Here is a 12,938-nt window from a genome sequence, read left to right on the forward strand (position 1 = left end):
AAAGAGAAAAGGGCAGACGGCAGGGTGGAAAGGGGATTCAAGGGAAGGCAGAGTGGATAGTTTCTTCTTAGATTTTGGAGGGGTCACAAACTTGGATACATATTAGAATCACCCCAGGACCTTTTCAAAATCCCGATGCCCAGGCAACACCCCAGACAAATCAAAACCCCGGGGGCCCGAGCCCAGACATGCCATTTATGTTTTTGAAAGTCCTTGGAGGATCCAGTGCCCAGCCAGGGTGAGAAGCACCCTAAAGTGAATTCACTCTAGAGTGAGCATGGGGAAAACCCTCCTCAGGCCCGCCACTGTGGACGCTGTGCTCAGGGTGGGGCTGGTCTCGAGTAGGGAGGAGAGAAGTGTGCCCCATTCCTCCCTTTCCATCCCCTGCCTCCCAGTCATCAAGCTGATCTCGGGCTGGAACGTCGACATCCTCGAGCAAGGAGAGGTGCGGCTTTGGCTGGAAGTAGAAAAGTTATCTCCGGCCGCTGAGCTGCATCTAATCTTCAACGAGAAAGAGATCTTCAGCTCACCGGTAACGGGGACTCAAAATTCCTACCTGCGGTTACGCCTGTAGTTCCCCCCACAGACCGGCAGCGCCCCCAAGCGGACATTTTAGAACCGGTTTATGCTTTGGCTGTCCGTGATGGCGTGCGGGTGGGGACATCTGGCTTTCAGGACGTGGGGGACAGGTGGCAGGGACGCTAGATGCCCATTAATGCGAGGGACACTCCCACAAACAAAGGGTTTCCCAGGCCTCCTATAACTTTTGAATATCCTGCCAGACGTTCTTCAGATGAAATACCTGCATTCATGCTTATAATTATCCAAGCCTAGATCCTAACTCTGAGATATAAATACAGAGAATTTTTGCAGTTTAAATATACAATGAATAGACAGTTTTTATTCTAGTGGGCACTTCACCTATGCTCTTTCATTTGTTTTCCTGTTTTCCTTGTACAAAATAGTTTTGATGTTTTTGCTTTTCTTACTTCTCTTAAATTCAGACCAGTTCTTTACAAATCAGTGTACCATGAGTGAGATTATGTCTGAGCATCTGAATATTGAAAAGCATATTACTTTATTTCTTTTTCCTATTACAGTTGCACTATTCCATTGCCTTTCTTAAAATCATGTGCGCGTATAAGTTGTCCATATTCAACTTACAAACATGGCAATTTCAGTCTCATGAGAGATGCAATCATGAGATCTTATTATCTGTGAACTTCATCTCCAGATGGCAAAGGGGCCATCAGAAACTATGGGTTATACAGCGGGGCACTGGTTCTGACAGAGAAGAAAGAGTTTGGGGCTACATGTCACAAGCTCTTGTGTGCCCTTGGGCAGGTCCCTTCACCTCTCTGTACCTCATTTTCTGCATCTGTACAATGGGACTGGTTGTCCCAGAGTCGGGAGGAACAAATCAGAAAATAGATTTGAAAGTTCTGCTTAAAGATTAAGCATAACCTTGGCACATGGTAAAGGAAGTGTTACAAAGTCTGGACTCTTCGTTGAGACTATCAGTTGCCCCAACAGAAAAATAAAACAAAACTAGATGGCATCCTCAAATTATCCATACAAATAAGGCCAGAGGAAATAAGGTCCTAGATGCGGAAAATAAAATTTTTTAAAACTGTTAAAATATGATAAACTATAAATGAGTACTAACTTTATGTAGCAAGTATACAGGCTTTTAAATTTTTATCCTTTATACTTCTATGGAGAATGGTAAAAGAAGTAGAAAATAAGAAAAAAAAAGTGGCACAGTAGGGAATTGGGGCTTATTCTTAATTACAATTAATTCAAGCACCCAAGACTCTTTCCTGTGCCTGCCAGGCCCTGGGGGTGTCCTCAGGGGCGTTCTTAGGCGCTGGGTGTAGGAAGAGCCCCAATTTATAAGCAGCAGAGGATTATCTAGGGTCCCCTCCTCATCTGCAAAGGCTTCTTTCTAACTGTGCACATATCACTTCCCAAGTCCAACTGCACCCCGATTTGTGCCACACAACACAAATTCTCTGGGATAGAAAAGGGGTAAAAATGACTGGGGTTTGTTCTCCCCAGAACCGCAAAATCAATTTTGACCGAGAGAAGGGCCTAGTGGAAGTGATCATCCAGAACTTGTCGGAGGATGACAAAGGGTCATATACTGCTCAGCTCCAAGACGGGAAAGCCAAAAACCAGATCACCCTGGCACTGGTGGATGACGGTCAGTCCTGCCCTGCCCACCCCATGCACCCGCCCTCAGCTCTCAACTCTGGGGTCTTCTGTCCACCTGGACACCCCTCTCTGGACCTGCACTCCTCTTGGCTCATGCCAGTCCCTCCCTATGTGTTCACAGATTTCGACAAACTTCTGAGGAAGGCGGATGCTAAGAGAAGAGACTGGAAGAGAAAACAGGGTAAGTTCAAAAGCCTCAGCCACCAGGCCAGTGGTCAGTGCTGGGGAACTGCTGGACTCGTGGGTTAATACATCCCACAGCCCTGCAGGCCCCCTCCCCGCCGCCCCGAGGGAGGGCTACTGCAATTCAATCCAGTTCTGTCCCTGCGCCAGAACGAAACGGCACTCGCCCAACCCAGAGAACGAGCGCCTCCTTAAATTTTACACCGTACGTGCCTCCCTTGCCTCAATCCAGTTCCTTTTCACGTAGGGGCAGACCCTGAGGGGCCAGTGGTAGGCTAGTTATCCCCACCCCAACCAGCTAGCTCCCCCGTCTCACCACCAGGTGGCGCCCCGGCTGAGCCTGGCGGTCTGACCGGTGGGCGTATCTGTTTTGCACTCACAGGTCCCTATTTCGAGGAGCTCTTGCAATGGAAGGTCACGGAGGACTGCCAAGTGCTGCTGACGTGCAAGGCAAATCCCTACCCCTGCCTCCAAGCCCAATGGGGCGAGACCTGGTGGCTTGTCCCTAAGTCTGGTGGCTGTCCTTGCCCCACTCTCCCATTCTATACCCTGAGCTTGGCCGATCCCACACCTGGGAAGTAGCCCCCGCTGAGACTGCATTTAACTGGAAAACAAAGCCACCGCTTGCAGAACCCAGGTTGCAGAATTGGTGTGAGTTGGGTCTACCTTGAGCTAGATCTCCAAGCTGTATCTGGTAGGGATTCTTTGGGGTCAGGAGATTCTTTGGGGTCTGAGAGCAAGTGAAGGTCCGTGTGTTGGGGAAGGGGGCATTCCCTGGCTTCTACTGGCAGCCTTGCCAGACACCATGCTCAGTGCTTCAGAGCATTATTTTGTTTCATCTGCCTCACGAGCGTCTGTGGAGTAGGCATAATGATTACCCCTACTTTGCAGATGAGAAAACAAATGGAGAAATAGCTCAAGATCAAGAAGTAGTGCCCCGTGTGTCTGACTCCAAACTTGGTGCTCCCTCTCAGCACCCTGCAGCCTCTTTAGAGAACTGGGGAAGAGCAGGGTGGGGGAGAGCACTCTCCCAGAAGCATATTTATTCAGCAAGCTCAAAGCACCTACTATGCTCCAGATACTCTGCAAGGCACTGAGCGTACGAGGAGGAAGAAGTGGTCTCAGGCTTCTAGGAGCCCACAGGCCCGAAGCAGGATCATTGGAAAACAATTTGCCTCTTGCTGTGATGGAGCCACATGCAGGAAATTGATTAATCATGTCGAGGGGGCACTCTGGGGTGCTTCAAGGGAGGCTTTCTGGAGGAGGTGACATCTAACTTGAGTCTCAAGATGCATAGACATTTACAAGGAAAAGCAGAGTAGGGAAGGGTTCAAGAGGCAGAGGGAGCACCATTAGCAAAAGTCCAGACCTCAGAGGCCAGTGGAGGAGACACATGGTGTGAGGTGGAGTTGGCCAAGCAGACACAAGGTGTGAGAGTGCGTATGTGCAGGGGGTGTGGGTGGGGTGAGAAAAAAAAAAAAGGTTATGACGAGTTGAGTTTTTACTTAAAAAGAAAAAGCCTGACGGAGCCTCATTCGCCACCTTCCTCAGGTGACCAACACAAAGAAGGAAACCTGTTTCCAGTGGTTCTTCCAGAAGAAAGAGACGCCAGACGGTCAGTACGACCCGCAGACGGGAGCAGGGCTTCTCCGCATCGAAGAGGCAAGTGCGGCTTTGACTTCAGGGCTCACGCGCTCCAGACGGTGCCCGGGACGCTGGGTGGGGAGCCAGGAGCAGGACCAAGCCGAGGGCGATGCAAATGAGGCACTCACCTTGGGTACGAAATTTAAGGGCACTAAAAACTCAGCAATCAAGATCAATAATATTTCACGCAATCTTTTAAAAACTGAAAATTAATGCCAAAAAAAAAAACAACACCAAAATTTTAAATAGAGACAGGATCAGTGATACTGATTTTTCCTTTTGTTTGAACTCCAGTCCTGGCCCTACTACCAACTGGTGGGCTAGTCATTGCTCTTCTCTGATCCGTTTTCGTCTATAACATGAGCAGTTAGAAACGGATGCTCCCTCAAAGATTCCTTCCTGCCCGGACAGTCTAGAATTCCAGACAAGGAGGCTGCCTCCATGTGAGGCAGGTCTGGGCAGAGCAGAGTCGGCCTGGAGCTCAATTCTCCACCCATGTCTTCCCCGTGGCTTCTGAGGAATGTGCCCTGGTTAAGATAGAAACTCAAGGCCTGTTCTCAAACATTCACCGTTTCTCTGCCCTGCTGCTGATTCCTCTGGCCTCACTGGCTGCCAGGGAGGACTGGAGCAAGCACAAGTTTGCTGACAAAGAAGGAAATGATGATTTCAGGGTCTTCTCCCAAATCCCGGCTAGGACAATGTCGCCTTTATCATCACGGCACAATCTCTCCGCAAAGAGCTCGGCACCAAGTCGGTGCTTAAGAGCTACTAAGTCCTGTTGTAATCATCCGGGCCATTTGTGCAGAACCTTCTAGTTTCCAAAGAGTTACCTCCCTTGGTCCTCACGGCCATGACGGCATATAGCCGGGACGAGGACTGTGCCACCATTTTTAGATGAGTAAGCTGAGGCTCAGAGGGTTTCAGTACCGAGGCACAAGGATAGAGAGTGGGGTCAGAAGTCACCCTAGTCACCCTCTCCAGGGTGTGGCTGGGTCTTTGGAAGAGGAAGGAAGGGACCCAGGAGAGGACTGTTGGAGTTCAGCCCTTCGACTCAGGTTAAGAGATGCCTCTACCTTGGATCTGCCTCAAAGTACACTCTGTGGAAATGGTCAGATGGGAGGGGCCCTCCGAGGGGACAGGGAGGCAGATATCACTCCCCAGGCCCTGAAGGAGGAACACTGTGTAACGAGAGGTCACTTTTGACCTCTGGACCTTGCGTTAAAAGTACACTCCAAGTTATTGCTTTGCTGAGTGTCAATTCAGGCTTCATTTTGGGGTTGACAAGCATGTGACAGAGAAGACTCCTTTGTCCTGGGCAAAAGGACACGTTTCCTCCTAGAAAAGTACAGAGGAGCAGCCCAGGCAGCCCCGGTGGAGGGCGTGCTGCGCTCAGACGAGCTCCACAAGGAGGGGTCAGTGCTCCACTCGGAGCAGCTCCCTGGAAATCCAAATGTGGGGTATCTGTCTCCGCCCTCGGCTCTGCCACCTCACCGCGTCCCCAGACCCAGACAAACCCTGAGCTGGAATCAGAAGTCTGGAGCTGGAAGGAGCCTTAGACCTCACCTATTCCAGATGGGTAAACTGAGACCCAGGAAGGAGAAGGGTCTAGCCTGAGATCACACGGAGAGCTAGGGCTGGCCCCAAGCCTGGGCTGACTTGCTGTCGGTCGCTTCTTCTGGAACCCATGCTGACACCGCCTTCGCTCATCCTTCTTTCCAGCTGTCCAGAGAGGACATGGGAATTTATAGAGCAGCGGTTTCTGATGACCGAGGCTTGGACGACACCATACTGGACCTCACAGGAGAAGGTGGGAGCTAGTGATGGAGATGGGCCGGGAGGGTTGTAGGGAGATCACACTGAACCAAGAGACTGTGATGTGACCTGTGAGGTAAAATGTATGGGATCCCATGTCACTTGGGGCAACTGAGGCACAGAGAAGTTAAGTGACTGGCCCAGTGCTGCACAGCTAGTCAGTGGCAGGGGCCTGGTCTGTGTGACTCTGATGCTCTTGCTCACTGCAGCATATCACAGTGAGCCTAGGCTTCCAGACCAAAGGCCCAAGTTCAGTCCTCTGCCCCACAATGGGCCCCTGGCCCCTCATCCAGTTGATTGGCTCAACCAGCAAGAAAATTGTCAGGTTAGCCCATTTGTCCCCCATCCATGGTGCCCCTGCCCCATCAGTCACTGAGTGCCCCAGATCCTCACCACCCCCAAGCCATGGGAATCATCCTGCAGAGTTCCCAGGGCCCCAAGAGCTGCCTGTGACTCTTGGAGCCCACATTTTCCAAGGAAGCCTCCATCCCAGTGCGTCTGTAGGGGAGCCTTGCATTAGCTGACCATTCCCTCTCTCCTTCTAGGCCTGGATGCCATCTTCACTGAGCTGGGCAGGATTGGTGGTAAGCAAGCAAGCCCCTCTTTTTGCCCAATTCTGCCCCAATACCAAATCTCCTCCAGGGGACCTCCAACCAGCCTTGGCTCTCAGGGGGTAGGGGGCGGGGTTAGTTTCCATCCTCAAAGGCGGAAAGAAGTGTCTGCCTCCTTGCAACACCGCATCTCACCCCCACCATACCCCGAGAGCAGGGGTGAGCTGGAGGGCCCCAAAAGGTGTTGCCCAAAGGACCTTGGGGAGACCCACTCTTCTTATCTGCCTCCCTAGCCCTCTCTGCGACCCCACTGAAAATCCAGGGGACTGAGGAGGGAATTAGGATCTTCAGCAAGGTCAAGTACTACAATGCGGAGTACATGAAAACCACCTGGTTCCACAAGTAAGTCGGCCTTGCCCTGGAGCCCTAGCCAGGCTGAAAAGGGGCCCAGCACCTACGCCAGCTCAGTCCCATGGGGACAGCAGAGATCAGGTCTTCCACTGGTCCTACTGTCCGCAGAGAGAGTTAAGAACAGAGAACAGAAGGGAGCTCTCCCAAGGAAGGTGGATAGTCTGGTGGTAGGACCATTTTTGCAGAATATCCGTGACCAGAGAAGGACTGTTGTCTTAGAGCAGCACTTGGGACTGGGGGAGAGAAGGGTGTGGAAACAAGGGAGAACCGGAAGGTCAGGTGGGTCATGATACCCTTGTGGTCCTTTGAAGCCTCAGCAAACTCAGGCAGCCAGGCTGAGAGGACAGGTGCAAGCAGAGGGACCTGTGGGGCTGCTAACTAATCGATGGCCCGGGCTTGAATGCAGGATGGATAAGGTATCCATGGAGACTTGGCTAGGAACTAAGTGGACCAAATAGTTTGAGAGCAGAATTTTCCCAGTGCTTCTTGTCATTTGCCTGCCTCAGCCTTGTGGAGCAAACATTGCTGCACCCATTCTGTGGAGAAAGCTAGATTGCCTTGGTCAAGTTCATCACCTGGGTGAGAGAGCCAAGGGCAAGTTGAGTTCCAGGACAATGGGCTCCTCCTCTAGAGTTTCTGAGCCCTGTGACTAAGCCCAGAGGTGTCACTTTTACAACACAACACTGGGGACCTAGACCAGGTGTCTCCAGGGATGAACTTTAAGTAAAGAAAAGAGGTTGGTATGGTTTCTAAGGATTCAGGGAAAGCAATTATGAGAAGAAACCCAAGAAGGGTTTAAGACGAGGAAAATGAAGAGGTGAGGAAGTGACTTCCAAGACTAGAGGAAGTGGTGGTCGCTGACCCCAGAGCACTATTTCCTCAGAGTTCCAGTCTGCAGGACGTGTCACAAATACAGACTCAGTACTGGCACATAGTTATAAGCCACAGTATTGGACGGGTGGATGGATGGATGGATGGATGGTCGGATGGATATTTATGGAATGCCTCATGAATGGTCACCACCTTCAGCCCACAAATCTATACATAAAACCCCAAGAGAAGAGTTTGAGGAGGAGTTAGACCTGCAGGCAGACAGCTGCCTGGCAGTACTGATAGACCGAGCCGTGTGACCATTTATTCGCCCTCACATTCAGAGAGAAACGCCTGGACAGTAGCGATCGGGTGAGGGCTGGCACCACCCTGAATGAGATCTGGCTCCACATCCTGGATCCCAAAGACTCAGACAAGGGCAAATACATCCTGGAGATAGCTGCTGGGAAGGAAATGCGGCAGCTCTCTGCCGATCTCTCCGGGCAAGGTGAGCCGTCTACCTGTCTGTCCTAAGGGGAATCTGTTTAAAACACCCCGTGGTCTTTTGGAGGGACTCCCATCTCCCCACCCAATCCTGGCATGGCTCCAAGAGAAAACTGGAACAGAGTGGGAATGGTCAGCGCTAAGCCCCGTACCTGCGGATCCTGGGAGCAAAGGCCCTGACAATCCCCTCCCCTCTTATTTCCTTCTCACAGCTTTCGATGACGCCATGGCTGAGCACCAGAGACTGAAGTAAGTTTCCTCTGTGTTGCTGGTTCCTTGGGTGTGGCATGAGCTGTGCACAAGACCCCTTCCCGGGAGTCCCGGCCCATTCTTCCTTTCCCTCATCATCCCCCCCGCCCCCACCCGGGGAAGGACTGTCCTTTAACAAACAGAACCTCGAGACTTTTCCCATTTCTGTTTTTCAGAGCCTTGGCCATCATCGAGAAGAGTAAGTCCACCTATATTTCTGTTGTTTTCGTTTCTGAGTTTGAGGCAGCTTTCGGGGAGCTTATGCCTCCTAGCTGGCTGGCTGGCTGCTGAAATCGCATGTCCCCGTGGGGTCTGTGTGGCTCTGAGCTGTCACGGAGCTGCCAGGGAGACCCGGGCAGTGACAATGTGAAGACAGATGGGTAAGGAGTGTGGGAGTACCTGAGACCAAGCAGGCCCATGGGCAACGGTGGGGACAATGGCAGGGGATAGACAAGAACAAGCAAGGAAACTGAACAGCTGTGAAAAACAGAAAACAGACTAAAACACTACTAGCTTGGGGCCACTCGTGGGAGCAGGGAATTCGCCCTACATGGCGATGTTGTCCCTGAGTGTTCCCACTTGGCAGCAAGTGCAGGCCTTGACATTCATAAATATAATCTGGGAGGGAGCACTGGATGGTCTAAGTGGCCATGCAGTGAGGAGTCCTTGCCAGGGGCGGCCACCTTGGTGGGAAGAGTGTTGCCCAGAGAACCCCCTGCACCTGGCCAGGAGGAGCCCTGACATAATCATGGAGGACGTCAAGCCCATCACGCAGCCAATCTAGTCACTTACCCGGCAAGAACATCCATCGCATCCTGGAATGTGTGTCCCCAGACAGGAGACCTCTCCAGGACTCTGAGAGGGAAGCCAAATTCACCGTAGATGGTTGGTGGGGCTTGTGGAGTCAAGGAAGTGGGTCATTTCACCCAGCTGTGAAGGGCCCGGTGAACAATCAACAGCGTCCATCTCTGGGGCCTTCTCCCCGCCACCCCTCTGCAGGGTCCCACTCCCCTTAGTCCACTGGACAGACACCAGCCAGTTCAGGCTCTTCGCACTTTACTGACCGATGCTCTAGGGTCAGTGCTGCCCACTCTTCTGTTCTGAAGCCTCAGTTGCAGCGTAAGGAATGTACTGACTCTCTGCCTAGTGATTTACAACCACATTCTCTTCCTACGCACCCACAATGGCTACCAGGTCCCCTCCTTGATGGAATCAGTGTCCCAAAAGCTCAGTCCTAGTGCTCCAGGCCCCTCCTCGGTTTATCACACCTATTGTGTGCATTTTGCCAGGCTAAGGCCCAGAACAATCTGACTTACATTCTTTCCCAGTTCTCAAGGGGAGGGGCACCTCGCTGTCACCTCCAGGTACCACCAATCGTGAGGATGACCTCAAATCAATGACAGAAACCTGTTATGTCCCCTATCTTCTGTTTATGAAGGCAAGGAAACATAATATAAATTAAAGATTTACACCCAAAAATGATGAAAATAGAAAAAAGAAGCATTGCTTAAAAATAGACCTCAGCTCTGTGGAAACCTGCTTCTGGGAAGCAACCTGAAGGAAAACATTCATCACTGTGGGGGTCTCATTTTTCCCTTCTAGATCGTGCCAAAGTGGTGAGGGGCCTGCCAGACGTGGCTACAATCATGGAAGATAAGGTACTGACCCATGCTGTGTTCCCTTGCGTATCCATCAAAAATCATGAAGCAACATAGCACCATGAATTCCAGAGCCGAAGGGGCTGGATCCACCAGAGTCTGGCCAAGTGACCACACTGCATTGGTCACATGTAATATAAAGGAAAGACCCTGAGCCTGGTGTCAGGCCCATGGGGATGCTTGTCCCAGCTCTGCCTCATCTCTCCAGGTGGCCCTGGGCATCATGTACTTCTGTCTGTGAACTTCAGTTTCCCCAAGAGCTCAACTAGATGACCCCTTTAAGGGCTAAAATTATGCAAGTCTAATATTCCAGAAAATATTCTAGGAAAGCTAACATTATTATAGTGCTAACTTTGTGCCAGGCACTATTCCATATGTGTTACATATTTTAGCTTATTTAACCATCAAGGCAACCACACGAAATGGAGTATTATTACCAGTTGCACTTTGTAGCTGAGGAAACTGAGCCCCAGAGAGATTAAAAGACTTACCTAAGGTCACACAGCTTGAAGGGGCAGAGCCGAGGCAGCCCAGTTCCAGACTCTGAGTGTTTGATCATGATGCCATAGGTTTCTGAGTTAGAACTTATTCAAGTATTTTCTAACTCAGTCCATAAATCTTTGTATCAAAGCAATATAGCCTCATTTGCATGGTAAAATCATAATGACATATATACAACAAAAATCAAGAAAGCAAAGTTCAAGCCATGCTGGGGCAGATAATTGCCAGAATACTAATGATCTGAAATCCCAACCAGTAAATATTCCTGTAGAAAGCGGAGTATGGGAGACGTGGGGTTAATGTAAAATGTCTCTTCCTTTAATGTTATCACTTCATGGGCTTCGATAAAACACTTGTAATGAATTTATCACAAGTTGCAACTTGTGCTGGGAGCTCTCCGGGGGAGCGAAGGTGAATGCCAAGGGGTATTACAAAGAGGTGACCCAGCGTTCTTTTCCCATCCTTTCAGACCCTGTGCCTGACCTGCGTCATCTCAGGAGACCCCGCCCCTGAAATCTTTTGGCTGAAGAATGACCAGCCTGTCACCTTCCTTGACCGCTACCACATGGAGGTGAGGGGGTCAGAGGTCACCATCACCATCGAGAAGGTCAACAGTGAAGACAGCGGGCGCTACGGAGTCTTTGTCAAGAACAAGTATGGCTCTGAGACGGGCCAGGTCACTATCAGCGTATTCAAGCACGGGGAGGAGCCCAAGGAGCTGAAGGAGATGTGACGGACAAGTTCGGGCTCAGCCTGGGGTCTAGTCTGCATGGACCAGTAGGGTCACCCAATGGGTCACAGCCTGGCACAGGCCCCAGGGGCAGGGCAGCGGGGAAAGGGACAGGGTGGAACTCGGGACATCAGGGTGGAATGGAGTGGACACACCGAAGTGGAATAGTAAAGACCCTGCTGAGTTCCCAAGAGGCCTCCGGAATAGTGAGATCAGCACTGGACTTGGAATGGGAGACCTACATGCAAGACCCAGTTTCAACTCTACACTCTCCACGAGCCTCGCCTTTCTCATCTATCAGATGGGGATTCCTACACCTAGAGACTGTTTATGAAAATTCTTTATAAACCATATACCAGTGGTTCTCAACAGCAGGCAATTTTGTCCCCTAAGGGACATTTGGCAATGTCCAAATTTTTGGCTGTCACAGCTGGGGATGTCTACTGGCATCTGCTAGGTAGAAGCCAGGGATGCTGCTAAACACCACAGGTCCCCGCCACATGGAAAATCCTACCCAAACGTCAATAGTGCTGAGATTGGCTTGGCTAGCCCTGTCATAAACTGATGTATCACAATATCCCTCTTTTAGGATACTATATTTTCCATTCACGTAAGTTCAGTAAACGTTCATTTGAAGTCTAGCACGTATGCGCAAAGCTGACAATGGCACTGGAGCACAAAGATAAATAATACACAGGCCCTGTCCTCAAGGAGGCTTTAGCCCATCTGGGAGAGTCGAACCTGGGTGCAAATGACTCCAGCGCAAGGCAGATGATGAGAATTATAAAACAGGTCCAAATAAAGTGCCACGAGTGGTCAAAGGAGAGAGACGGATGTTCATCCCAGTGGAGGAAAGTGGGCTTTAAAACACCTTCACAAAGCTAGCAGAATTGGTGTTGGAGCGTGAAAAATGGGTTCAATTTGGCTATGGTTATAGGAAGAGGACATTGCAGGAGCCAAGTATGTGAGAACAAAGGGGTAACACAGTGGGGGTGACACTGCCTTGGTGGCCTCGGATGCCAGGCTGGAGAGCTGGATAACCCTCAGGACTTCTTTCAGTTAGAGACCTCTGACTGGTGTGACAGATACCGGTTGGCTTTGCTTGATGAACCTCAATTCAGAGCTGGGCATTTTACCACCTTTCACTTTCCTTCTTTTTTAAAATAAGATTTGGAGAGGGTGGGGCTTATGAAGTTTAAAGTTGTAGATGTTTGTTGTAAAATTTTGGAAATCCCTGAAAATTATAAAGGAGAATATTAAAATTTCGTACACTCCCAACACCAGATGATAACCCACCTCTGATTTCTGAAATGAGTTCTGAATTTAAGGGTACTACGAATCACTCCTACATCCACCAGCTACACATACAAGGTGTGGGTAACTTATAATCTCCGTAGCTCATGCTTTGGGCTCATGGTGCAGTCAGACCAGGTGTTCAAGTTGGATGGGGGGCCCGGGGACCTGACCGTGCCCTGGCTGAGAATGAATATGGGGAAATTGTTCAGGTCTTGGAGGCAAACACACCTTGGGCAATTCTTTGCCTTTCTCTGGGCCTGGATTTCCCACCTATGAAACAAGAAGGCTGAAAGATCATTTCTGAGGGCCCTTTCACCTGACACTAAGATCTGTATTACTTCCCAGAACTCAATTCTCCTTTACTTTTCTCATGAT

The 12,938-nt window shown here is 50.4% G+C and overlaps 1 protein-coding gene across 1 annotated transcript in view; it reads left to right on the forward strand.

Annotated features, from left to right (window-relative positions):
• MYOM3 (myomesin 3) overlaps positions 1 to 11,352 on the forward strand; it is a 43,697-nt gene extending 32,345 nt beyond the window's left edge. Inside the window, exons 24-36 of the mRNA XM_006924536.2 lie at positions 396 to 532; positions 2,059 to 2,203; positions 2,336 to 2,395; positions 2,780 to 2,847; positions 3,949 to 4,059; positions 5,761 to 5,848; positions 6,399 to 6,437; positions 6,698 to 6,806; positions 7,970 to 8,133; positions 8,342 to 8,378; positions 8,555 to 8,577; positions 9,981 to 10,036; positions 11,007 to 11,352. Coding sequence (XP_006924598.1) covers positions 396 to 532; positions 2,059 to 2,203; positions 2,336 to 2,395; positions 2,780 to 2,847; positions 3,949 to 4,059; positions 5,761 to 5,848; positions 6,399 to 6,437; positions 6,698 to 6,806; positions 7,970 to 8,133; positions 8,342 to 8,378; positions 8,555 to 8,577; positions 9,981 to 10,036; positions 11,007 to 11,270 — 1,301 coding nt within the window. The 3' untranslated portion in view covers positions 11,271 to 11,352. The remainder of the gene's footprint in view (positions 1 to 395; positions 533 to 2,058; positions 2,204 to 2,335; positions 2,396 to 2,779; positions 2,848 to 3,948; positions 4,060 to 5,760; positions 5,849 to 6,398; positions 6,438 to 6,697; positions 6,807 to 7,969; positions 8,134 to 8,341; positions 8,379 to 8,554; positions 8,578 to 9,980; positions 10,037 to 11,006) is intronic.
• The last annotated feature ends 1,586 nt before the right edge of the window (positions 11,353 to 12,938 follow it).

This window comes from Pteropus alecto, unplaced genomic scaffold (genome assembly GCF_000325575.1).
Source record: "Pteropus alecto unplaced genomic scaffold, ASM32557v1 scaffold39, whole genome shotgun sequence".
Lineage (NCBI taxonomy): Eukaryota > Metazoa > Chordata > Mammalia > Chiroptera > Pteropodidae > Pteropus > Pteropus alecto.